Source organism: Sarcophilus harrisii, chromosome 2 (assembly GCF_902635505.1).
Source record: "Sarcophilus harrisii chromosome 2, mSarHar1.11, whole genome shotgun sequence".
Lineage (NCBI taxonomy): Eukaryota > Metazoa > Chordata > Mammalia > Dasyuromorphia > Dasyuridae > Sarcophilus > Sarcophilus harrisii.
In genome coordinates, this window is record NC_045427.1 from 560,466,543 (window position 1) to 560,492,860 (window position 26,318).

Sequence of the window (26,318 nt, forward strand, 5' to 3'; positions counted from 1 at the left end):
ATTAAAAGCCCTCAATTAAATACCAAATAAGAAATTCTAAAAATCAAAGAAGAGATTAATTGAAAATAAGAAAACTACTGATCTAATAAACAAAAATAAGAGTTGATTTTAGGGAAAAAAAAACAACAAAATAGATGAATCTTTAGTTAATTTGATTATTAAAAGGAAAGAAGAAAATCAAACTGTTAGTACCAAAAATGAAAAGGGTGAACTTACCAGCAATGAAAAGGAAATTAAAGCAATAATTAGGAGTTATTTTGCCCAACTATATAAATAAATCTAATAGTTTAAGTGAAATGGATGAATACTTACAAAAATATAGATTGCCCAGATTAACATTAATAAATTACTTAAATTAGTCCCATTTTAGAAAAATAAATTGAACAAGGTATTAATGAAATCCCTAAGAAAAAGTCTTCAGGGCCAAATGGATTTACAATTTAAAACTTTAATCAAACACTTAAAGAACAATTAATTCCAATACTATACAAATTATTTGGAAAAATAGAGGAAGAAGGAATCCCACCAAATTCCTTTTATGACAGTAATACCTAAATCAGGAAGGATCAAAACAGAGAAAGAAAATTATAGATTAATTTTCCTAATAAATCTTGATTAAAAAATCTTAGATAAAATATTAGCAAAGAGATTACAATAACTGATCACCAGGATAATGCACTATAATCAAATAGGGATTTATTCCAGGAATGCAGAGATGATTCAATATCAGGAAAAGTATTAGTATAATTGACTATATGAATAACCAAACTAACAGAAATCATGTGGTTATATCGATAGATGCAGAAAAATCATTTGATAAAATACGACTCTCAATCCTATTAAAAACACTAGTGAGCATAGGAATAATGGAGTTTTCCTTACCATGATAAGTAACATCTATCTAAAACCATCTGCAAGCCCCATATGTAATGGAAATAAATTAGAAGCATTCCCAATAAGATCAGGAGTTAAATAACGTTGCCCACTATCACCATTACTATTTAATATTGTATTTGAAATGTTAGCTTTGGCAGTTACAGAATAAAGAGAAATTGAAGGAATTAGAATAAGTAACGAGGAAACAAAAATGATCACTCTTTGCAGATGATATGATGGTATACTTAAGAGAATCCTAGAGAATCAACTAAAAAACTACTAGAAATAATAACTTTAGAAAAGTTTCAGGATACAAAATAAATCCACATAAATCATAGGCATTTCTAAATATTATCAACAAAGTCCAGTAGCAAGAGATAGAAAGAGAAATCCCATTTAAAATAACTGTAGATAACATAAAATATTTGGGATTCTACTTGCCAAGAGAAAGCCAGAAACTATATGACCACAATTTCAAAACAGTTTTCACACAAATAAAGTTTGATCTAAACAACTGGAAGAATATCAAGTATTCATGCGTAGGCCAAGCTAATATAATAAAAATGACAATTCTATATAAATTAATCTACTTATTCAGTGCCACAGCAATGAAATTGTCAAGAAATTAAAGAGCTAGAAAAAATAATGACAAAATTCATCTGGAAGAACAAAAGCTCAGGAATTTCAAGGAAATTAATTGGGGAAAAATGCAAACAAAGGTGGCCTAGCTGTACCAATCTAAAACTATATTATAAGGCAGCTGTCATCAAAATCATTTGGTACTGACTAATAGAGTAGTAGGTCAGTAGAATAGGTTATAATGTCAAAAGACATAATAGTCAATGATTATAGTAATCTAATGTTTGTTAAACCCTCAAACCCCAACTTCTGGGATAAGAATTCACTATATGACAAAAATTTCTGGAAAAATTGGAAAATAGTATGGCAGAAACTCTGATTTTTGACCAACACCTAACATCCTATGTCAAGATAAAGTCAAAATGTGTTCATGATTTAGACACAAAGGGTGATAATATAAGCAAATTAGGAGAGAAAAGGGGATAGTCTATTTCTCAGATCTGTAGAGAAGGGAGGAATTTATGGTCAAAGAACTAGAGAACATTGTGAAATGCAAAATGGATCATTTTGATTATATTAAATGAAAAAGGTCTTGTACAAACAAAAGCAATGCAGATTAGAAGGGAAGCAGAAAACTGGAAAAACAATTTTACATCCAAGGGCCTCATTTCTAAAATATGTAGAGAACTGATTCAAATTTATAAGAATTCAAGCCATTCTCCAAATGATAAATGGTCAAAGGATATGAACAGACAATTTTCAGATGAAAAAATTAAAGCCATTTCCAGTCATATGAAAAAATGCTCCAAATTATTATTGATTAAAGAAATGAAAATTAAGACAACTCTTTGGCATCACTATATACCTTTCAGATAGGTTAAGAAGATAGGCAATGATAAATGTTGGAGGTGAATGGGACTGATTGGATGAAGTTTTCTTAAGATATCTGAGACAAGTCACAGGATTCTTATTCCCAGAGCCAGAAGGTCAGATCCTCAGTCAGTGAAGTTACAGGAAGTGAAATGACCCATAGGAAGCAGACACTATCCAATGAAAAAGCTCCGGTCTTTTCCTATTTAACTGGGTGTTCTACTTCCTATAAGTCAGGTCAAGCACATGGTGGGAGCTGGGATGTGTCCTGGGGTATGCTGGGCCTTCAGGGACTAAATAAATGCTTTCTTTTTGTACCAGATTTCTTTGATGAATTAATTTGGGAAAGGGAGTACACTAATACAATGCTGGTGGAGTTATGAACTGATACAACCATTCTGCTCAAAGAACTATAAAACTGTACACACCCTTTGACCCAGCAGTGTTACTACTGGGCTTATATCCAAAAGAGCTCTTAAAGAAGGAAAGGGCATAAAGAATGAAATTATTAATAAATTAGAGGAACACAGGATAGTTTACCTCTCAGACCTGTGGAAGGGGAAGGTCTTTATGACCAAAGAAGAACTAGAGATCATTACTGATCACAAAATAGAAAATTTCGATTATACCAAACTGAAAAGTTTTTGTACAAACAAAACTAATGCAGACAAGATTAGAAGGGAAACAATAAACTGGGAAAATATTTTTACAGTCAAAGGTTCTGATAAAGGCCTCATTTCCAAAATATATAGAGAATTAACTCTAATTTATAAAAAATCAAGCCATTCTCCAATTGAAAAATGGTCAAAGGATATGAACAGACAATTCTCAGATGAAGAAATTGAAACTATTTCTAGTCATATGAAAAGATGCTCCAAGTCATTATTAATCAGAGAAATGAAAATTAAGACAACTCTAAGATACCACTACACACCTGTCAGATTGGCTAAGATGACAGGAAAAAATGTCTTCTATTCTCTCCTTAATAATGTCCCTTGTAGACCTCTGAAAAAATAGGGCACACACACTTAGCTTGAAAATATTACCCATAAGGCTCATACCTTTAGAGCTAGTAGGAACCTTAAAAAGCATCTACCACCTGGCTTAATGCCCTTATTTTACAGATGAGGGAGCTGAGGCCCAGGGAAATTAAGCAATTTACCCAAAGTTATCACATAAGTAATCTTAGAGGAAAGAGTTGAACCCATGTCCTTTGACCCTCACTGTACCATGCTGTTTCCCTCTGTCACCTTGCTTATTATGATGGCCTCTTACTTAGTCTGCCTCCCCGTAATCTAACTATCCCATTTCTCTTCCATAAAACTTCCAAACTCATAGTCCTAAAGCACAGTTTTGACCATGGAACTCATCTTCTTATGAAGCTTAAGAAGTGACTTTGTAACTGTTATGATAAAATATTAAGATAAAAGAATTTCACTGTTAGACATCCAAAACCTCATATCCTGGATTTCAAAAGGAATTTTTAAAAATTAAGTAAAACAGATGAAAATGAAACCATTCTAAGAGCTTACATACTATTTGAGGAATGACATAAAAGGACAAAAAAAGGAAAAAAATTAAATGCTGACAAAATACAAAAAAATATATAAAATAATTTCCAGAGGGGAGATGATCAGTATAGGCTTCCTGTAGAAGATAATACTTAAATTTTAAAAGGAAAAAAAGAGATTCTTTGAGACAGAAGTAAAGTGAAGTCACTCTAGGCAGACACCATCCTATGAAAAAGTATGGAAACTCAGAGGAATGCCATGTGTGGGCAATGGCCAGCAGTCTAGAGAGGCTGGATTGCAAAGTCTGTGAAGGGGAGCAATGGGAAATAAGGCCAGAAAGATTAGAGCCAGATTGTGAAGGGCTTTCAAAGGCAAAAAGGAATAGTAATGGCAAGAACAAGTACTTGAATAGGGGAAGAACATGGTCAGATTTATGCTTTAGGAATATGATTTGGTGCTATATGGAATATTAATTTCATGAAGACAAACTAAGAGCCTGAATTAGAGTAGGAACCAGGTGAGTGGAGAGAAGGGGATAGATGTAAAAGGTATAATGAAGGTAGAACTGTCAAAGCTGGCAATCATTTAGATGTGAGAGGTAATGAAGAGAAAATTGAGGATAACTGTCTCATTAGAAACATTTGATGGATATAGAGAAGCCAAAAATAGGAGGTTTGATGGGAAAGTGGATAAGTTTGGTTTGTGCTTTTTGAATCTGATATCCCTAAAGAACATGTAGTTCAAAATGTTTAATTGGTTCTTGGTGACATTCTGGAGAGAGACTAGTGTTTAAATTGGGATTCATTTAAAGAGATGAGATTGCCAATAAAGAAGATACAGATAGAAAAAAAAGGAAGGTTTGGGACAGAGAAGTAATAGCCCATTCTTATAAATGCTGGTAATATAGCAAATGAAGAAGCAAAGGAAGAGCAGGGCATGATTTTTAAAGTTATTTGACTTATAAAGTTGAGAAGAAGAAAGAGGTCATGCTAGATGATCTCAATTTTTTCTATGAAGTATGAAGCAAAGTTCTTTGAGTAAGGCAGTGTAGAGGGCCAAGAGTACTTGAAACAAGTAATCTTACAACAGTTCTCTAGTTCAGTATGATAGATTTAATCTTACAACAAATAATGGTTCCCTAGTAAAATAATGATTGGCTTACACTCAGTATGATGAATTAATTTAATGGTAATAGAGTATATAAAATGGGGACAAACAGCCTCATGGTGGCTCTCCTGACTTCATCACTTCTCCACTAAGACCAAGGACTCAGGTTGGTCCCAAGATCCTTCAGAGAGCAAGGCTGGACACTGTATTTTAATCCACTCCAGTGGGGAGGAGCCTCTAGAAAGCAATGGTACATTTTTGTCACCCCAACTTGGGGGCTCTAGAAAGCAGGATATTACATTGAGATATGCAGACTGCTGACTGGCTGATTGTTAAGACTGCTGATGCAGACTGGGAGACTGAAAGAGATAATAAAGACTTTGGACTTTATCCCTGACTATTCTCGTGATGATTATTCTGCTGAGACCAAGGCTGGTCCAAAGGCACTCCAGAGAGCTAGTCAGAACATTACAGGGCAGGAGCAGCAAAGGCAATTTAAGAAGTGTAGTGAGATTAAGTCAAACAATGAAGAGTAAAAGGTCTGGCATGCAGCAGTGAGGGCCAGTATGATGACTGCATTAGCACCCTGAATACTTTAGAATCAGCCAGTCAGGATTGGCAAGTCCTTGATCTTTATTCTTTGTGGATGTGAATGGAATGGCCACACAAAGTGAGAGCGATGGCAACACAAATCCAGGCAGGAGTCACTCTGGCTTTCTCACTCCACCCTTTTTTCCCTCCTCCAAATCTCTTTATAAGTCAACAGATAGAGCCAGCACCAAATGGTGGGGCAGGCCATTTTCCAAGCAAATGCTAATAGAATATTGTCCAATTGGTAATTAGCCTTAAGTGCTTGGACCTCAGTGCATCTGCTCAGTTTCAGCCCATTACAGGTGAGTTGAGAACATATAAAGTCAGTATGTAATAAACCAAGTAATACATGCTATGTGATAAGTTCATCTGGCTTCTTTGCTCCTTTTCATACTTCAATTCCTCTCTATTTCTGTGTCCTGAAGACTTGGCTTTGCTTGCAATGCTTTCCCCACAAAGTGTTCCCTTGTCCCCTGCACTTTGGATTTATTTTTTAAATTGTCTATTTTCTTGGTGTCTGCATTGTTGTGTATCCTTTATCCACAGAATGTAAATTTCTTGAGGGCAAAGACAATTTGGTTTTTGTTTTCATATACCTAGTGCCTAACACCATGCCCAGAACATAAAAGGAGCTTAATCCATACTTACTGAATTGATCAAAAATTACTGACACTTTCACATCTTTATAAAATCTTTATTAAAATGATTTACATACGATTTGAAGGTTTTCTTGATATAAAAGATGAAATAAAACAGGCAGACTTTCTCAACAAGATTATACAATTGACTGAAAGTTATACACAAATCTGTTATTATTTGGTGGTTATAAAAAACAAAACATAGCATTTCACTTAGCAGAACAAAATGAAATCTCAAAGATTTTCTTTCAATAAGGACTATTTCATGATCATATAAGATTCTTTGATAAATAAAACTACAAAGAAACAGCTTTGATGAGTCATTTTCTGACTATTTATATCAACTGAGGCTTAAAACAGGGATATATATGCTTTCCAAAATTGTTTACTATTGTTCTGGCTGATGCCTTGAACATAGTCCAAATGGAAGAGAGATTCCTTTTAGATGGTGAGGTTCCCATATACTTTTATGTGTGAAAAATATTGGACTGATTGAATAAAGTTCCCAAACATTATGAAGCGTCTCAGTAAAATCTCAGATTTTTTGAAACAAATTGGCAAAACCACCAAAAAAAAAAAAAAAAAATGGGTGAAAAAAGCCTATTGTTCAGAATAGATATTGTCATGAATAAAATTTAACAACAGATAGACTGAAGCAAATTCTCTTGGATCAAGCAAGATAACAGTTTATTAGCAGGGTATCTGGTAATAAAGTAGAAAAATGAGTGCCTCAGTGAAAACAAAGTCCTGACAACAATTTGGGTGTTTTTTTATGGTTTTGGAGAGTACAGAATAAAGAATAGGACATTTTAGTTGGGGAACAAGTTATAATTGACTACAGGACTGTGGGAAAGGACAACATGATTGGTTATAGATTTGAGGTATGGGGAACAATATAATTGGTTGGAAACTAGGAATGAGGGACTGATAACAAGCTCCTCCTTCCCTCCTATGACCTAGAAATGTTCATAGTCCATGTGCAAGGTTTGAGATAGTGGACAAAACTTCTTTGGATAGCAAACCAGATATCTATGAAGGATAGCTTGATGATGCAAAGATACTAGATTAGACTCCTTGGTATCCACCCATCTTCCCTAAGAGATTAACAAGAAAGCTATATTTCTAAATATAATGCATTGTAAGACAATTGAATTTCAAAACTAAGTTCATAAAGAACTGACAGGCAATTGCTGGACAAAATCAATTAATGGAAAATTGAATCAAGAAAAATGATACAAAATCAGTTTAATCTTGTCAGTATGTAATTGGATATGTAGTCTACTAAAAAAGTACAGGATGAAATATATGTGTTTGTATTTGTGTGTGTGTGTGTGTGTGTGTGTGTGTGTGTGTGTATAATGACATTACAGAAGGACACTGAGTTAAGTCCCAAATTGAATAAGAGGAAGAGAAAGGCTGGATTATATGTATGGAATTGTACAGTTCTTTTAACAATCCTAAGATGTTCCTTTATGCAAAAATTCAACTTTTCAGAACAAATATCTCTCAAGTGATAAATGTTAAGACATTACAACTTGAAAACATTTAAGTTGCATATGAAAAAAAGTGTAATAGAACACTATATACAGGTTTAAGGAAGCTGCTACATAATTTCAGATGTTCAAAAAGTGAATTTTTATTGAAAAAATGCGTAACTGGAAAAGGAGGTGAACTAATCATATATTATTGTCAATGAAGGATAACAAATGAGAGTCCACATATTGTATTGTCAAAAATTTTTTAAAAATTACTCAGAGGAACCTAGAGGAAGCCATCCAGGTCATTGAATATAGATAAGTTCTTTGCAAGATCTCTAAAATGAAATGTACAAGAATTATACAGAAAAGCATGGTGAATCATAATTTGGGTGAATGACCTCTCCCCCCCCCCAAGGTCACAGGTTTACTTCACTGAATTGAAGTAATAAAGTCAGATCAAGTCAATTCAAGTATTTACTAAGCATCTACTATATTCCAGACATTATCCTAAGCACTGGGGATATAAAGAAACACAAAGACAATTCCTATTTTCAAGGACCTCATAGTCTTACGAAGTATACAACATGTAACCAACAAAAAAATCTTTCTGTAGGACAAATTCATTCATGTTGGATCCATGATTTTATCAGTGTGAATGCTCCCCATATCAGGGTTTCTCAGTCTTTTTGATTATTGTTCATATCCTTTAATAAGTTTCTCAGAAAGGAATAATGCAAGTCAGGTGATCTGTGAGATTAGGAAGATAGCCCCTGCTGTCGTAACCCTAAGAAGAACAGAAGGTTCTCATTCCAAGTAGTAAGTACTCAATAAAAGCAGGAAGGGCAAGACCCTCTGGGTTGGTATTTGTTATAGGCTGACTAATTATACTGTGGTTGCAGAGGTATGTATCTTGAAAGTAAAGAGTCCAAGAACCTGTTTTTTTGCTTGTGGTAAAGCAGTGTAGCTCTGACAATTCAATGTCACTGTATGACGTTCACTGTATGCCTTTATACTAATCAGGGCTGGTGAATCCCTCACAAAGTATGCTCCAAATTCCCCAAGTTCTTAAGCAAAAGAATACCCATGGGGCAGGTGATAATAACGCTGTATCACAAGATTACTTCCAAATGCATCCTCAACAAAACCTATGCTATGGGGTCCTTTCTTATTCTGAACATACTTTTAATCAGAGGACATGAAACCATCATGAAGAGTCAATGTAAGTATGTTCTTGGTATGTACATAATGAATGTTTCATAAGATTTTCAGAAAGACAAATCTGTAGAAGGAATGAAGTAATTGCAAGTGTTACTGAGGAGTGGAAAAAGAAAGGAGGAATGATAGATATAGGGAGATGTTAGTGTGAAAACTCAAATGGACCAAAACAAAAAGGGTCTAAATGAAGAGGACAGATTGTAGGCACCACAGTGGGAAAGCTACTTGAGAAACCGAACAGGTGGTGCTCTGAGCTTTGGGAGAAATGTTTTTTGATAATGGAAGGATTGGACTTCTGAGAGTGAAGCCAAGAGAGTGGAATAAAGTCAGGAAGCGGCTGGCGCTCTCCCAGGTCCCCTGGAAAACCCCTGAGATCGAGCCCCTGACCAGAGTCTGACAGAACAAAACTTCTCTCCAGCGCAAGATAAACTGAAAAAGCTTCAAGAAAGGTCATTCTCGCTGCGGTGAAAAGGGTGTTGGGCCCAGCTCAGGCCGACTCTGGGAAAGCCGGTGGGAGAGTCAGAGTCATCGCAAATCAGCAGCGAAGGCCCTCAGGCCTAGCTCAGGAGAGGAGCACAGCAGGGAAGGAGGTGGGGGGAGGCATCTTCCAGTCCAAGCTCAGAAGGCAAACTGGAAAACCAGGGTGTTTCCTGAAAAGAGCAGGCAAAGCTACCCCCTGCAAACACAAGGGTTCGCTGTGCTCAAAGCTCAGGCTCAGAGCTGCACAGGAAGCTTGGGACAGCGCCCTCTATATCCCAGGTGCAGAGACCACTCATAAAAGTGAAAAAGTGGAAATAAATACCAAAGGAAAAGGAAAGAAAATAAATAAGAAGCAGATAAGAGCCTTGACCACAGAAAGCTACTCTGGTGACATGGCAGCAGACTAAAACACAAACTAAGATTAGGACAAAATGTCCACAGAAGAAATCTCCAAGCGTGAGATGAAGTGGTCTCAAGCCCAAAGAGGCTTCTTGGAAGTGTTCATAAAAGACTTTAAAAGGCAAATAAGAAAGGCAGGAGAAAAAATGAGGAAGGAAATGAGAGTATGCAAGAGAGACTCAACAGCCTGGAAAAGGAAGGAAAAAAAATTGGCTGAATAAAATAACTTCTTAAAAATACAACTGACCAAATGCAAAAAAAAAAAAAAAAAATCTAGTGAAGAAAATAACACCTTCAAAAGTAGAACTGACTAAAAAGAAAAAGAGATACAAAAGATAACTGAAGAAAATCACACATTAAAAACTAGAATGGGCAAATGGAAGCTAATGACTCTGTGAGACAGTAAGAACCAGTCAGACTAAAAAGAATAGAAAAAAATGGAAGAAAATGTAAATTATCTCATTGGAAAAATAGCCAACCTGGAAAACAGATCCAGAAGAGATAATTTAAACATTATTGGCCTATCTTAAAGTCTTGACCAAAAAAAGAACCTAGAGAGCATTCTTCAAGAGATCATTAAGGAAAACTGTCCCAATATTCTAGAAAGACAGGGGAGATACTCGTTGAAAGAATCTACTGATTACCTTGGGAAAGGGATCCCACAACGAAAACCTAAATAACATTGCTGTGAAACTACAGAACTACAATCTCAAGGAAAAAATACAAGCAAACTACCAGACAAAAACAATTCACTTATCAAGGAGCAACAGTTAGGATTACCCAGGATCTGGCAGCTTCTACATTAAAGAATCAGAATGCCAGTAGGCACAGGACCTAGGGTTACAACTATGAATTAACTACTCAGTGAGACTCAGATCATCTTTCAGGGGAGGCAATGGATCTTCAATGAAGTAAGAGACTTTCTGTCATTTCTACTGAAATAACCAGAATTAAATGAAAATTTAATCTAGAAACACAGGAGTCAAGAGAAGCATAGAAAAGTAAAGAGGGGGAAAATAGGTATTATTAAAGGTTAAATTGTTCATATCCCTGGATAAGAAAACAACGTCTACAACTCTTGAAACTTGTATTAGTCACTGCGACAGACAGTGAGGTATCATATGCATTTAGATGTGTTAGTGAATGGACTCTGGTGTGATAATATCAAAGAAAAAGACATTAAGGGGTGGGAAAAGATCTGTACTGGAAAAAGAGGAAAATGGAGGTATAATGGGAGAAACTAGATCATATAAAGAGGTGCAAAAGACCTATTACAATTTACGGAAAGAAGGGAGAGGGATGAACATTGTCTGAATTGATCTTATCAGTTTTGGCTCTAAGAGAGAATAATAATCATTCAGTACGATATAGAAATTTATCAAACCCTATAAAGGAGGAGGAGGAACAGGAAAGAAAAGGGGGAGTAGCAGGATAGAAGAGAGGACAGAAACACTAGAGGAAACAGTAAGAGAAAGAGGGAAAGGGGTGATAGAAGATAAGGTAGTGGGTGGGGTGGTAAAAAAAAACACTTCTAAGGACAGGGTGGAAAGAGAAAACAAAAGTATATACAGGAGAGAAAATAGGATGTGTGGAAATATAGAACTGGTAGTCATAACTGAATGTGAATGAGATGAACTCTCCCCCCAAATAAGCAAATAGCAGAGTGGACTAAAAACAGAATCCCACAATATGTTGTTTACAAGAAACACATTTGGCACAGAGAGACACATGCGGAGTAAAGATAAAAGACTCAAGCAGAATTTATTATGCTTCAGTTGAAGTAAAAAAAAAAAAGCAGGGGTATCAATTCTGATCTCAGATAAAGCAAAAGTAAAAACAGATCTTACTAAAAGAGATAAGGAAGGAAAGTACATCTTGATAAAGAGTACCACAAAAAAATGAAGTAGTAATGATACTAAATATATATGCACCAAGTAGTAGAGCACTCAAATTCCTAGAGATTTTAAGCCAGTTATAGGAAGAAATAGACAGCAAAACTATATTAGTGGGGGAATCTCAACCTTCCTCTCTCAGAATCAAACAAATGTAACTACAAAATAAACAAGAAAGAAATTAGGGAGGTTAAAAAAATCCTAGAAAACCTAGATAGACCTCTGGAGAAAACTGAATAGAGACAATAAGGAATACACCTTTTTGGGGCAGTACATGGCACCTACACAAAAATTGACCATTACCATTATGCCCTAATAGAGGGAATAAAAACCTCACCATCAAATGCTGAAAGGCAGAAATAGTAAATGCTTCCTTTTTAGACAACAATACAACAAAAATTATATTTAATAAAGGGGCAGGGAAAGATAGACTAAAAACCATTTGGAAATTAAATAATGTAATTCTTAAAATGAGTGAGTCAAAAAATCACAGAAACAATCATAATTTCATCCAAGAGAATGATAATAATGAGACAACAAACCAAAACCTAAGCAGCCAAAGCAGTTCTTAAGAGAAATTTTATATCTTATTTTGATACATAAATAAAACAGAAAAAGAGGAGATCAGTGGTTGAAAAGAAAAAAATCAAATCACCACCATCAAAAATGAAAAGGGTGAACTTACCACCAATGAAAAATTAATTAAAGCAATAATTGGAGCTATTTTGCCCAACACTGTGGCAGCAAATCTGATAATCTAACTGAAATGGATAAATATTTATAAAATATAAATTACCTAGATTAACAAAAGAAGAAATAAATTATTTAAATAGTCCTATTTTAGAAAAAGAAATTAAACAAACCATTAATGAACTTCCTAAAAAAAAATCTCCAAGACCAGATGGATTCACAAATGAATTCTATGAAACATTTAAAGAACAATTAAATCTAATACTATGTAAATGATTTAGAAAAATAGGATAAGGAGTCCTATCAAATTCCACCTATGATAAAAATATGGTACTAATATCTAAACTAGGAAGAGGCAAAATAGAGAAAAAAAAATTACAGACCAATCTCCCAACTGAGTACTGAAGCAAAAAAAAAAATTTACTAAAGTTTTTTATTTACAAAATATATACATGGGTAATTTTTCAACCCTGACCCTTGCAAAACCTTCTGTTCCAAATTTTCCCCTTCTTCCCTCTACTTTCTCCTTTAGACGGCAGGTAGTCCAATTCATATGTTAAATATGTTAAAATATATGTTAAATCCAATATATATATATACATATTTATATAGTTAGCTTGCTGTAGAAGAAAAATCAGATCAAGAATGAAAAAAATGTAAATAAAAAGCTATAATTGAAAAAAATGAAAAAAAAACTGAGAAAGAAAACAAAATGCAAGCAAACAACAACAGAAAGAATGAAATGCTATGTTGTGGTCCACATTCAGGTCCCACAGTCTTCTCTCTGCGTGTAAATGGCTTTCTTCATCACTGAACAATTGGAACTGGTTTGAATCATCTCATTTTTGAAGAGAGCCATGTCCTTCAGAACTGATTGTCGTATAGTCTTGTTGTTGCCATGTATAATGACCTCTTGGTTCTGCTCATTTCACTTAGCATCAGTTCATGTAAGTCTCTCCAGGCCTCTCTGAAATCATCCTGCTGATCATTTCTTACAGAACAATAATATTCCATATTATTCATATACCATAATTTCTTCAGCCATTCTCCAGTTGATGGGCATCCACTCAGGTTCCAGTTTCTTGCCACTACAAAAAGGGCTGCCACAAACATTTTTTGCACATGTGAGTCCTTTTTCCCCCTTTAAGATCTTCCTGGGATATAAGCCCAGCAGAAACATTGCTGGGTCAAAGGGAATGAATAGTTTATAACTTTTTTTTAACATAGTTCCAAATTTGATGCAAAATTTTAAAATAAAATATTAGCAAAAAGATTACAGTGACTTATCAGCAAGATAATACACTATGATCAAGAAGGATTTATACCAGGAATGCTGGGCTGGTTCAATATTAGGAAAACCATTACTGTAATCGACCACATCAATAACAAAAGGAACAGAAATCATATGATAGTCTCAATGGATGCAGAAAAAACTTTCTAACAAAATACAGCATCCATTTCTATTAAAAAAAAACACTAGAGAGCATAGGGATAAAAGCTATAAGCAGTGATTGAAAATCAACAGCAAATACTATTTGTAATGAAGAGAAGCTGGACACATTCCTAATGAGATCGGGGTGAAACAAGGGTGCCCATTATCACCATTATTATTCAACATTGTACTAGAAATCTTAGCTTTATCAATAAGAAAAGAAAAAAATTAAAGAAATTAGAATAGGCAATGAGGAAATAAAACTATCACTCTTTGCAGATGATATGATGATGTACTTAGAGAATTCTAGAAAATCATCCAAAAACCTACTCAAAACAATTCACAGCATTAGAAAAACTGCAGGATATAAAACAAACCCAAATCATCACCATTTCTATATATTAATGACAAAATCCATCAGCATTTTAAATAACTTGGTAAAATAAAATATTTGGGGGTTTACCTGCCAAGACAAACCAAGAACTATATGAACATGATTACAAAACACTTTGCACACAAATAAAGTCAGATCTAAACAGTTGGAAAAATATCAGTTACTCATGGGTAGACAAGCTAATATAATAAAAATGATAATTCTGCCTAAATTAGTCTACTTGTTCATGTGGAAGACCAAGAATATCAAGGAATTATGAAAAAAATACAAAGGATAGTGGTTTAGCAGTACCAAACCCAAAACTATATTATAAAGCAGCAGTCTTCAAAGCCATTTGATACTGGCTAAGAAACAGAGTGGTGGATCAGTGGAATAGATTAGTTATGCACTACACAAAAATCAAGGCCTATAGTAATCTAGTATTTGATAAACCCCCAAATTCAAGCTTCTTGCATATGAACTCATGATTTGACAAAAATTGCTGGGAAAACTAGAAAATAATATTTCAGAATCTCAGCATAAACTTACATCTCACACCCCAAACCAAAATAAGGTCAAAATGGGTACATGATTTGGTCATGCAGGATGATATCATGAACAAATTAGGAGAGCAAGGGTTTAATTTACCTATCAGATCTCTGGAGAAGGGAGGAATTTATAACCAAAAAGGATCTAGAGAACAGTATGAAAGGCAAAGTGGTTAACTTTGGTTACATTAAATTAAAGAGTTTCCTTTTTGTTCTGATTTTTCTCTCCCAACATGATTCATAAAGTAATGTGTATTAAAATACATTAATTAAAAAAATAAAAAATAATGGAAAGATTGTTTTACTTTTATCTTCAATGGGTATTTCTTCTGAAGTTATTAATAATTGATATAAAATGTTTAGAATATTCACCATAAGTCCTTGGCCTTTTATGGTCATGGAATCCCAGCATTCTTCTTTTAAAATGTTCCATAAATACAACTTAGCCAGATTTCCCATTTCTGTTTCCTTTCTTATCTGTAAGAAAAATAGAAAGAAATCTCAATGTTAAAAAAAACTCATATGTAGAACTTACTCACATCAGTAATTGGCATGGAGATATAGAAATGTATTATTTGTATGCACACACATACAGCCTCTATGGAGGTTCTATGTAATAACATGAACAAGAATAGCACAAGATGAGAAGAACATGGATGAGTTGATCTGCACCAACAGAGTAAAAATAGCCCTGATAAGAAAACAGGTTTCTTGCAGGTACAGGATGCATCTAAGGAAGGCTAATTAACATTTGCCTGGTATTTGCAAATTTAATCAAACATTTTCAAACTGAATTCCATAGACATAAAAATATAATGTAGAAATGTTGAGCATCAGAAAGATTACTGCAATCAATATCTAAAAAAGGCAAACAATCCATGACTGCAAAAATCTAAATCCAAATACATGAATGTAAGAAAACAAACAAGACAAACCAGAAGTCCTAAAGAAGGAGGCAAAATTGACCTCACAGATATTACTGAACCTTGGAGATGAAACTCATGACTACAATACGGCTTTAGGTGGTTTTTTTTTTTCAAATAAGAAGGGGGGGAAGGGGATTCATGAGGGGGAATGAGAGGAAAAGTGTGCAGCATTATACATTAAAAAGGTATACTCATGGGAAGAAGTACATTAATCAGAGTGAGAAAGCATAGTTGAGAACATTTGCATAAAGATCAGTGGAAGAACAAAGGAAAACAATTTTCTCTTTACATCATTAGCCTGATATCAAAGTATGATATAATGATGAGGGATTTCAATTCTTATGGTATTCTCTCTGTCTCTTTCTTTCTCCCTCCCTCCTCTTCCCTCTCCTCTCCTTTTTGTTTTTCTCCTTCCCCTTTGTCCTTCTCCTCCCTGACTTCCTAAAGATGATTTCACTCTGAGGGCTGACTTAATGAACCTTCAAGAAGGCCTGTCCCACCCCACTCTCCACCCCAAACTTGCTACCAGCTGTTCTAGACCTATCAGCTTCTCTTTATGTTTTGTCTTCCCCTTTTCAGTTACTTCAATCATATCTGACTATTTGTTATCTCATTTGTTTTTTTTTTTGTTTGTTTGTTTTTGTTTTTTTTTGGCAAAGATCCTATAGCAGTTTGCCATTCCCTTCTCCAGCTCATTTTATAGATAAGGAAACTGAGACAAATGGGGTTAGATGTCTTGTCCAAGGTCACACAGCTAGTGAGAGCTATAACTGAAATGCTCTGTTTTTTTCTACAACTTTTGACTTTCCTAACTTCCTTCAAGATTTAACTTAAAACTCATCTTTTTCCCATTTCTCTTGTGCCTTCTTTCTGAGATTACTTTCCATTTACTCTCTCTTATATGTGGCTGCTTGCATGTTCTATCCCCCCACACCTCATTAAAATGTGAGCAAGTTTTCTTGCATTCTAGATCCTAAGAATAAAGAATAATTCCTGGAATATATAGTAAGCACTTGCTTATTGATGTCTGTTAGTTTTTGTTGATTATCTGACTTGCTTTAATGAGTTCATCCTTTAAAAGGTTGAAACACTGAAAGAACTGATGTACAGTTGCTACACTGGTATCAGTAAAATTTTGAAAGATTTATGCAAAGAACAAAGACAGCTGTGAATAGTTTAAAAAGAGGGGGGCATAAAAAGACTAGAATAAATGTCTCCATTTTCAAAAGGGAACAGGGTATGAATGGAATCTGAAAATAAATGTAAATTATAGACCAGTGACCTTGACTTTGATTCTGGTCAAAATCATAGGATATATTATAAAGAGATGATTTAGGAACACCTAGAAAAGGAAACATCAATTACAGAGTTAGCATGGATTCACTGACAGCACTTCATGACAGACTAATTTTTTGTTTAGCATTAATGGTTCTATGACAGTTTGTCTAGAGATAATGCCTTGGCCTTTTTCTAATAAACAATTTTTACCACTTATTTTGATAACAATGAAATAGCATGCTTATCAAATTTATACGTGATACACAGTTTTAGGAGGGTTATCTAACACAATGCATGATAAAGAGCGGGGGTCCAAAAAGTCATTGACACATTGGAATCTAATGAAATGTTGTTTAGTCATTCAGTTGTGTCCAACTCTACATGGACTTTATCTATGGAGTTTTCTTGACAAAGATATTACAGTAGTTTGCCATTTCCTTCTCTTATGTTTCCCCATTTTACAGATGAGGAATGGAAGTAAACAGGATTAAATAATTTGCCCAGCTAGTATCTGATATCTAATGCTGGTTTGAATTCATATCTTCCTGACTCCAGGTCCAGTACGCTATACATTGGGTCTCCTACCTGCCCCAAAATGAAATGTAATGGGTTAAAAACAGAAGATGGATTATATATATATATATATATATATATATATATATATATATATATATGACAGAGGAAATATATCTGGGGTTTTTCATAAACTGAGAACTCAATATGATTCAACAATGTGATATGGCAACCACAATTCAGTTTTCACCTGCATTAAAAGAGGCATACCTTCTAGAAGCAAATAGATGATAATATTCTCTGTATTCTTTGCTAGTCAGAGCATATCTGAAGTATCATCTTCACTCCAGGATGATATAGTTTAGAATAAACACAGATACAAAGTAAAACGTTCAGAGAAAGGCAAAAATGATATGGGGAAAGATTTGAATTTGTTCTAGACAAATTTAGTCTTTTTTAGACTAAAAGAATTGAAGGTGTTTAGTTGGTAGAAGAGAAGATTCAAAGGGGACATGATCACTGCTTGCAAGTATTTGAAAGGCTACCTAACATGTAAAAGAGTGATTTACCTTATTTTGTTTAGCTCATTTACGACCTGTGGTTGTGTCACAATTGTCTTTATGACAGCTGTAATTGAGAAACTTTTCCTGATATCAAATCTAATTTTCTTCTTCTGCTGCAGCTTTTACCTATTGCTCCTAGTTTTGCCTTAGGAGAAAATGGTCCGATCTCTTCTTTGATCCTTTTTTCCTCACATAATAAAAAGTAACAAACAAAAAATCTACTATCATCACCAATAATAGAGAAAAAGGATCTTTTTGGTTGCCTTTAAAAAAGTGATTAATTAATTTGAAAGTTAAATACAATATAGAAAAAGGGGGGAAATCATTCTCATGTGCACAGTAGAACACAGGAGAGGATTCAAAATATAAAGTAATGCATTTCCATTTCAAGAAAGCCTATATAATAAAAGCTACACATTGTATTCAGAGCTATCCATCTTTTCTTTGCTTCTTTGTAGGTTTACTTTTGTTCTCTGAAATGCACTTCTGGTTGCCTTTAAAATGTCCTTGGTAAGCCTCAGATCATTCACAGTTTAAGTTCTCCTGACACCTTTCTTGCACTAAGCTGCAAGCCACATGTTTGTATTAATCTTTTGTAATTCATCTTCACAACATACTTTTAAAAGTCTAAGTCAGATGGGCCTTTCTTTGTACCTTCATATAGGTCTCTTTGAACAACTCTAACTCTTCTTCCTTATGGGAATTATTTCCCTTTGTGACTTTAGAATTTCGTTCTTAAAAGTTTTCCATTCTGGAAGGGCTGGCTTTATAGTCCATGAAATTCTACCTAACTTTTTCCCTGAACACTTTGAAATCTGCCTTCTAGTTTTTTGTACATTTCAGACTTTGGCTTGCTTTGTTCTCCTTCCTAATCACACATTCTAAAATAGAATGGCCATTTCTCCCCTAAGGTCTCCATCCTTTCCACGTCAAAAAGTAGTTTGTCTCTGTCAATGAGAATCATATCTATCATATACAGAATGGTATGGTTCCTCCAACTTTTTGAAGAATGAAATTATCATCAAGGCCTGTTATAACCTGTTAAAAACCTAGGATCTAGTACTGATACCTTCCAAAAAATGACATATTTTGTTATTATTTATAACTCCCCCTTTACTTTGCATAGCATAATGTCCATAGTAAGTCTTTAGTAAATATCTATTGAATGAATGAAAAACAAAATTTAAAAACTAATAGATGCTAACCACTTTGCTATGACCTGGAGATATAAGGGGGAAAAAAGTAAAGGTAATTACCATCTTCAAGGAGTTCACAATCTCATATAAGAAGATAACACATGTAGGATATTATAATGTGAAAAGTATAGCCGATCAACAAGCATTTGCTAAGCATTTACAGAAACGGTGAGTAGAGACAGTCGAGAGTAAATTAGTATCCTTTTCCAGTAGCACTGACAGTATTGAATTAATTAATTATGATTCCAGAACTGGATGGGGCAGAGAGTTAATGTGGCAAGGCAGTTATCAAGAATATGTTGGGGGGAGGGAATGAAACTTTATTGTTTTTAGATCCCATTTATGTATACAATTTTTTTTATTATGTTGGAAAACTTCTCATTTTGCTCCTTCCTCCTTTCTGGTTCATGTCTATAAAATAAAACAATGATGCTTCAAGTAAATTCTGTACCTTTGCTTCTTCTTTATCATTTTCATCGTACAGTTTTTTCATTTCTTCAATATCCAGAGTATATTCCTGTTGTTCCAGTTGTGCAATCTCAGGTGCCAAATCATTTTCCTCCATCATTTTCTGAATCTGAATTAAATCATAAAAAATGCTGGTGATAAGCTAACACTTTGAGCTTTAGAGTTCTATTCTTACCCATTAATACTGTGTTGCTATTTATCATGATCTTAGGGTTTTATGGGACTGAATCACTAGTTTCTTGATCAGTGGTCCTCAAAGTGTAGTCCAAAGAATTGTTGGAGTCTCTGAAACCCTTTTAGAGGGTCTACAAATTCAAAATTAATTTTTATTTCTAATATAGTAAATAGCTATAAATATAACCCATATGAACAAAAACTCTTTGAACAGATCCTTGATAGTTTTTTAACATGAAGATACTGAGAACAAAAGTTTGAGAACCACTGTTCTTGATGCTAATCCCAGGTTGGTGATAACAATTGCTTCTCATTTCAGAATACATTCTATTATCAACTATTCTCTTTAAGAGAACATCAGAAACATTTAAGAGAACCAAAAAATATAACATTTATTTCACAAAATTCCTTTAACAAAGATGAACCATTTTTCATTTTCCCATATATTTTGCCCTGTTCTTCTTTTATTTACTAATAGTAAATAATATCATATTTACTATTCTGGTTCTGGGTTGAGCATGTATTGGTAACTACCTCACTAGAACATAGGAAAAACATGAGTTTGTAAACAGAGTAATGTGATGACTGCACTAGCACCCAGGACACCCCAGAATCAGGCGGAGTCAGGATAAGCAAAAGTCCTTAGTCTTTATTCTTGGTCTTTAGATGCAGGATTGAACAGGATGAAAGCAGAATCTCTGCAACTGCCTTCTCCCTTGTCTACCCCCAAAGAATGTGACCCTGGTCAGTCTTACTCCACCCCCTAGTCCCTCCTACAATCCTCTGTATACACCAATCATTGAGCCAGCACATGATAGTGGGAAGGACCATTTTCTAAGCATATGCCCATAGAGTATTGTCCAATCAGTAATTAGCCTCAAGTGCTTGGCAGTCCTGACCTCAGTGCATCAACTCAATAGTTTCAGCCCTCTGCAGAGTAGAGAGAAAAATCATAAACTCTATATTATTACCACATCATGCCTTTAGCAGGACAGATCATGTGGGATTAAAGGCACAGTACTGGAATATGAATTACAACACTTACAATTTTAGCCAGTGTTTTCATTCCTTCTTTTATCTCATTTTTTTTCCCTTTAAATTTTTTAATCTCTTGTTGAACAGCCTGAAATGTAACAAATACAATATTTAGAAAAAAAGCAAGAACGGATCCTCAAATGAATACAAGTTATATTTTCAAAAGCATAATTCTAAAGAAAGGCACACAGAAAAATGAATGAGATTGTATAGTAAAAGTGAAAAGACTCATCACAATTTCTCTCTCTAATATGTATTCTTCAAGTATAGATGAAAGAAAATAAAAACATAGCTGGCACTGGCACATGGTCAAGTCATTGTACAGAAGAAAATTTAAAAATGAAAATTGGGAGTCAGTGTTACCATGGAAAAAGCCCTGAATGTGGACTCAGACTTTGTCTCTGCTGCTTATTATATTACCTGTATGACATTAGGCAAGTCATCTTAACTTCTCACCCATCCTAAGAAAACTAAGATGTGATGTGCAAAAATGTTTGTGACAGGCCTTTTTGTAATGACAAGCAACTGGAAACTGAGTGGATGCCCATTAGTTGAAGAATGGCTGAATAAGTAATGGTATATTAATGTTATGGAATATTATTGTTCTATAAGAAACTAGCAGCAGAATGATTTCAGAGAGGCCTAGAGACTTACATGAACTAATGCTAAGTGAAATGAACAGAACCAGGAGATCATTGTACATGGCAACAACAAGATTATACGATGATCAGTTCTGATGGACATGGCTCTCTTCATCATTGAGATGATTCAAATCAGTTCCAATTGTTCAGTCATGAAGAGAGTCATCTACATGCAGAGAGAGGACTGTGGGAACTGAATGTGGATCACAACATAGCGTTTCATTCTTTCTGTTGCTGTTTGCTTGCATTTTATTTTGCTTCTCTCTCTTTTTTTTAACTGGTTTGATTTGATTGTTCTTGTGCAGCACAATAATTATATAAATATCTATATGTATATTGGATTTAACATACATTTCTGCCATGTTTAACACGTATTGGATTATTTGCCATCTAGGGGAGGGCATGGGGGAAGTAGTGGGAGGGGGGGAATTGGAACACAAGGTTTTGCAAGGGCTAACATTGAAGAATTGTCCATGCATATGTTTTGAAAAATAAAAAGCTTAAATTTAAAAAATAATAAAATAAATAAAAAAGAAAACTAAGATATGAGACTCTAGATGATTTTTGGGCTGCCTTTTGGCTCTAAATCTATGATCCTATGAAATTTCACAATATCTAGTTAAATTAAAATGAGTAGGTAAACAGGCAAATTGTTTTAATTAGGTAGGAGATTTTTAGAAATAGGAAATCACTGTAGTTAACTGAGCAGATAAATGAAATGGCTAGATCTATGCTTTTGGAAATCATAGAACTTTTCAATAATTCTTTATTTGTAATAATATCTTATTATTGCCCCTCATCCATATCTTACCATAGCCCTCTACATGTTTCAGAGAATATAATGCTCTGTGTTTTGCTGCCAAATTAGAAAATTAGTAGAATTAAAAATCTTATTGATTTTTAAAAGATAGGGTTTCATTTCAGGAAGGTTTCGTATCAGTTTATATAATTTTTAAGTTTCCAATGGCAAATCAGCCTGCTCACTTCCTTTTAAATTCTGGTCCTAATTCATTCATCATTTGCTATATCTATAGACAAGCTCTCTAAGTTATCTTGTTAATCACGTTATAGCCTGGATAATACGAATTCTTCATTCACTTCTGTGTGAATAATTTTTTTAAGTGCTTTTGGATTTTTTTTCACGAGTTATTATCATGTTTGAGGTCTCAATATAATTAGCACATTAATCCGCAAACAGAAGCTTCTGGAATCCTTGGACTTTGCATCGAATCTGAATCGAAGTGGTGCATTTCTTTAGCAGGTATGCATCTCCTGTTTTTAAGTTTCACATAATATTAATAGTTTCAAGATAATCAAACAAGGTTATCTTAACTTGGAATCTTGATAGTTTTGAAGTATGAATGAAAAATACCTTGATCAAAGAGAGCTTTTAGGATGGTGCCTTGGTATATTAAATGAATTCTTTTTTGTAGTCAAGAAATTATAAGAACAGCTTTATATTTATAGGCACTAATGGGAAAATAGGACAAATTAGGATCAAGGTAATTGGGAGAGCCCTGACAAGGAGATGGGGCCACATATGATGATAGAATCAGTACTGATGTAGTGAAGTTTTGAAAGAGCATGGTAGAAGAAAGATGGATAGCCTTAGTGGATGGTTTTGATTTTCTTAATGAAGTAAATACTAAGAACAAAGAGGATTGGGGGATAATAAAAAGGGCTTAAAGAAGAGGAGGTTAGGAACAGTTACTCTGGAAAGTGTGACTGTCAATCAGGCAAGGATAAAAAGGACTGACATGGTACGTGAAGCTATAAGCTAAAATTATGATACAACACAAATTTATATTGGATTTGGTTAGCACAGTTGTGAGTTTTCCTTCAGCAACATGAAACAACATGACAGTAGGAATAGAGGTAGATGGTGGGTTAAGGAATGGCAAATAGGAATAATGATAAGACAAGGAAGCAAGATATTTAAGGATATAGAAAAATACAAAATGAAAATAGCCAACAAGAGAGACGAGACTATGAAGGAAGAAAAGTAAGGTGATATTTAGAAGAGGGATGGAGGAACTAGAGGTCCCCATAAAAATGAAGAATAGGTTTTAAGAGGTATAAAAAGGAAAAGAAAGAGATCGAAAGGCAGGTGTCTTTGAGAGGAAAGCTTCAGAATTTGAAATGATAGCAATGACAGAATTATGGATGATGGTAAAATTTGAGGCCTAATCTTACTGTGGGTGACCGAGAAGGCCCAAGAAAGTTGAAAAGACTGATGACATGAAGCATATAGGTAGGGAAGAAGAAGAAGCCATTAGCTGGTATTAAAGGCTGAAAGCTACTAGTGGATAATAATAAATAGCAATAATATGTTATAGTAAAGCACAATTTTAAAATGTTGCCAAGAATGCATCAATTTCTTATTCTGTCTCTACCATCACTTATAAAACTATCACTACAAAATAGTGATGATGGTGGTAAGAATAGCTAATATTTATATAGTACCTACTATGTACCAGACATTATATTAAGAATTTAAAAATATTATAGAATTTGATCTTCATAACCATAGGAGGTCATTGTTGTTATTATCCCCATTTTATATTTAAGGAAACTAAGGCAAATAGAAGCTAAATGATTTGCCCAAAGTCACACAGTAAGTATCTGAGACTAGATTTGAACCCAGGTCTCTCTGATCACCTAGATCTGTATACACATAAAAGCACACACATTTTTGTGTGCATCCATACATACCTCATCATCTTTCTTTTCTATCCAGGTTATTTCTTGTTCATTGGCTCCATCCACGTCTGAATATTCATCTAGTGAAAATCGGACTATCTTTGGTTTCACTTTGTAAAATACCTCAGGGGAAAAATAAGATAGCCATTTATATTACTCTGAACCATCAATCTATCAAACTATCTCTATCTCATCATTTAAGAAATATCTAAAAATTCCACACCATAAAGCTTTCTTGATAATTTGACATGCAATTCACATGAATCCTTTTCAAAAAGCACATTACATACTGCCTGAATGAATTCTTATTCTAGCGATACTGAACCTTAATAATGATGAACAAATTTTCCTACCCAACTGAGTCGATCTACTCCCTTATTCCCCATACACTTTGACCTGACCCTTTCTTCTTCTTGCTGCAGATCTGCCTTTCCCTTTTACTGTTTATCTTTTGGAACTTCCACTCTTCAATTAAATGAAATTAAACTAACTTCTCCAAACTTGAGATTTTCTCATCTCTTGCTCCTCACATCTTCTGAAACTCATTGAAATTTGGTTTCTCCTGTATGAATCTTGAATGATCCTTTCCAGTACTATTTATACATTTTCTCATCTCCGCAATTTGTGTGTCCTACTGGGAAAATTAATGTTCTTTGTTCCCTAGTAACACTTTCAAATTCTTATTCTACTACCATTACTCAGAAAACGCTTTTCTGAGGTTCATTCTATTGAAATCCATAACCCATTTAGAAAGTTCTGATTCCCCTTTCATTCTAATGTCTTTTAAAAATTAATATTAAAGGGGAAGCTAATTGGTGTAGTGGATAGAGCATCAGTCCTGAAGTCAGGAGCACCTGAGTTCAAATCTGGCCTCAGACATTCAACACTTCCTAACTGTGTGAAACCCTTGACAAGTCACTTAATCCCAATTGCCTCAGGAAAAAAAAATAGATTTGGCAAAGTCAAAAAAGAAAACAACTCCTTGAAAAACAGAATTTGTGAAATGGAAAAAAAAGTCCAATGAACAAAACAACTCACTTAAAAGTTCAATTGGTTAAATGGAAAGGGAAATAAAAAAATCTAACTAAAGAAAATAATTCACTAAAAATTAGAATTGAACAAATTGAAGTAAATGACTCAATGAGACATCAAGAATTAGTCAAGCAAAACAAAAAAAAATGAAAAATGGAAGAAAATGTAAAATATCTCATCAGAAAAACAACTGATGTGGAAAATAGATCTAGAAGAGACAATCTAAGAATTACTGGACTACCTGAAAACCATCTTTCAAGAAATCATCAAAATAAAACCACCCTAGTGTGCTAGAACCAGAGGGTAAAATAGCCATTGAAAGAATCCACCAGTTACCCCCTGAAAGAGAAGCCAAAATGAAAACTCCAAGGAATATCATAGCTAAATTTCAGAATTACCAGAAAAAGGAGAAAATACAGTAAGCAAGTAGAAAGAAACAGTTCAAATATTCAGGAGCCACAATCAGGATTACCCAAGACCAAGCAGCTTCCATTTTTAAAGGATCAGATGGCCTGGAATATGATATTCCCAAGGGCAAAGGTGTTTGGACTGCAACCAAGAATCAGCTATCTAGAAAAATTAAACACTATTTTTCAGGGGAAAAAAAGATAGACATCCAATGAAATAGGTGAATTGCATTTATTTTTGATGAAAAGGCCAGAGATGAACAGAAAATTTGATCTTCAAATACAGAATTAAGAGAAGTATAAAAAGATAAAAAGGAAAGAAAAAAACTATTTTAAAGGTTAAAATATTTACATCCCTACATGGGAAGATGATATATGTAATTCTTGAGAACTGTATCTTTGTTAGGGATATACTTAGAGGGTATAAGTATAATTTGACTTTATTGTAAAAATGTAAAAAAGAAACTAGGATTAAAAAAAACTTAAAAAGAAACTAGGGATGGTAAAGGAATTGTATTAGAAGAGGAGGAAAGGGGAAGTAAAATGGGGTAAATTACATTACATGAAGAGGCAAAAAAAAACCCCACCCTATTACAATTGAGGGGGGATGAGCATTGTGTGAACCTTAATCTCATTGGATTTGGCTCAAAGAAAGAATATCAGATAAGAAAAACTTGTCTCACCCTATAGAGAAGTACAAGGGGAA

General features: G+C 34.2%; 1 protein-coding gene across 3 annotated transcripts in view; it reads right to left on the reverse strand.

The window, feature by feature from the left end:
• Window positions 1-26,318, reverse strand: part of LOC100918759 (cilia- and flagella-associated protein 43-like) — a 201,538-nt gene that overhangs the window by 57,182 nt on the left and 118,038 nt on the right. For all 3 annotated transcript variants that reach the window (XM_031955797.1, XM_031955799.1, XM_031955798.1), the window contains 4 exons: window positions 24,186-24,296; window positions 20,843-20,920; window positions 19,607-19,732; window positions 15,052-15,156 (listed from right to left, as the gene is read on the reverse strand). In XM_031955797.1, the coding sequence (XP_031811657.1) occupies window positions 15,052-15,156; window positions 19,607-19,732; window positions 20,843-20,920; window positions 24,186-24,296 (420 nt within the window). The remainder of the gene's footprint in view (window positions 1-15,051; window positions 15,157-19,606; window positions 19,733-20,842; window positions 20,921-24,185; window positions 24,297-26,318) is intronic.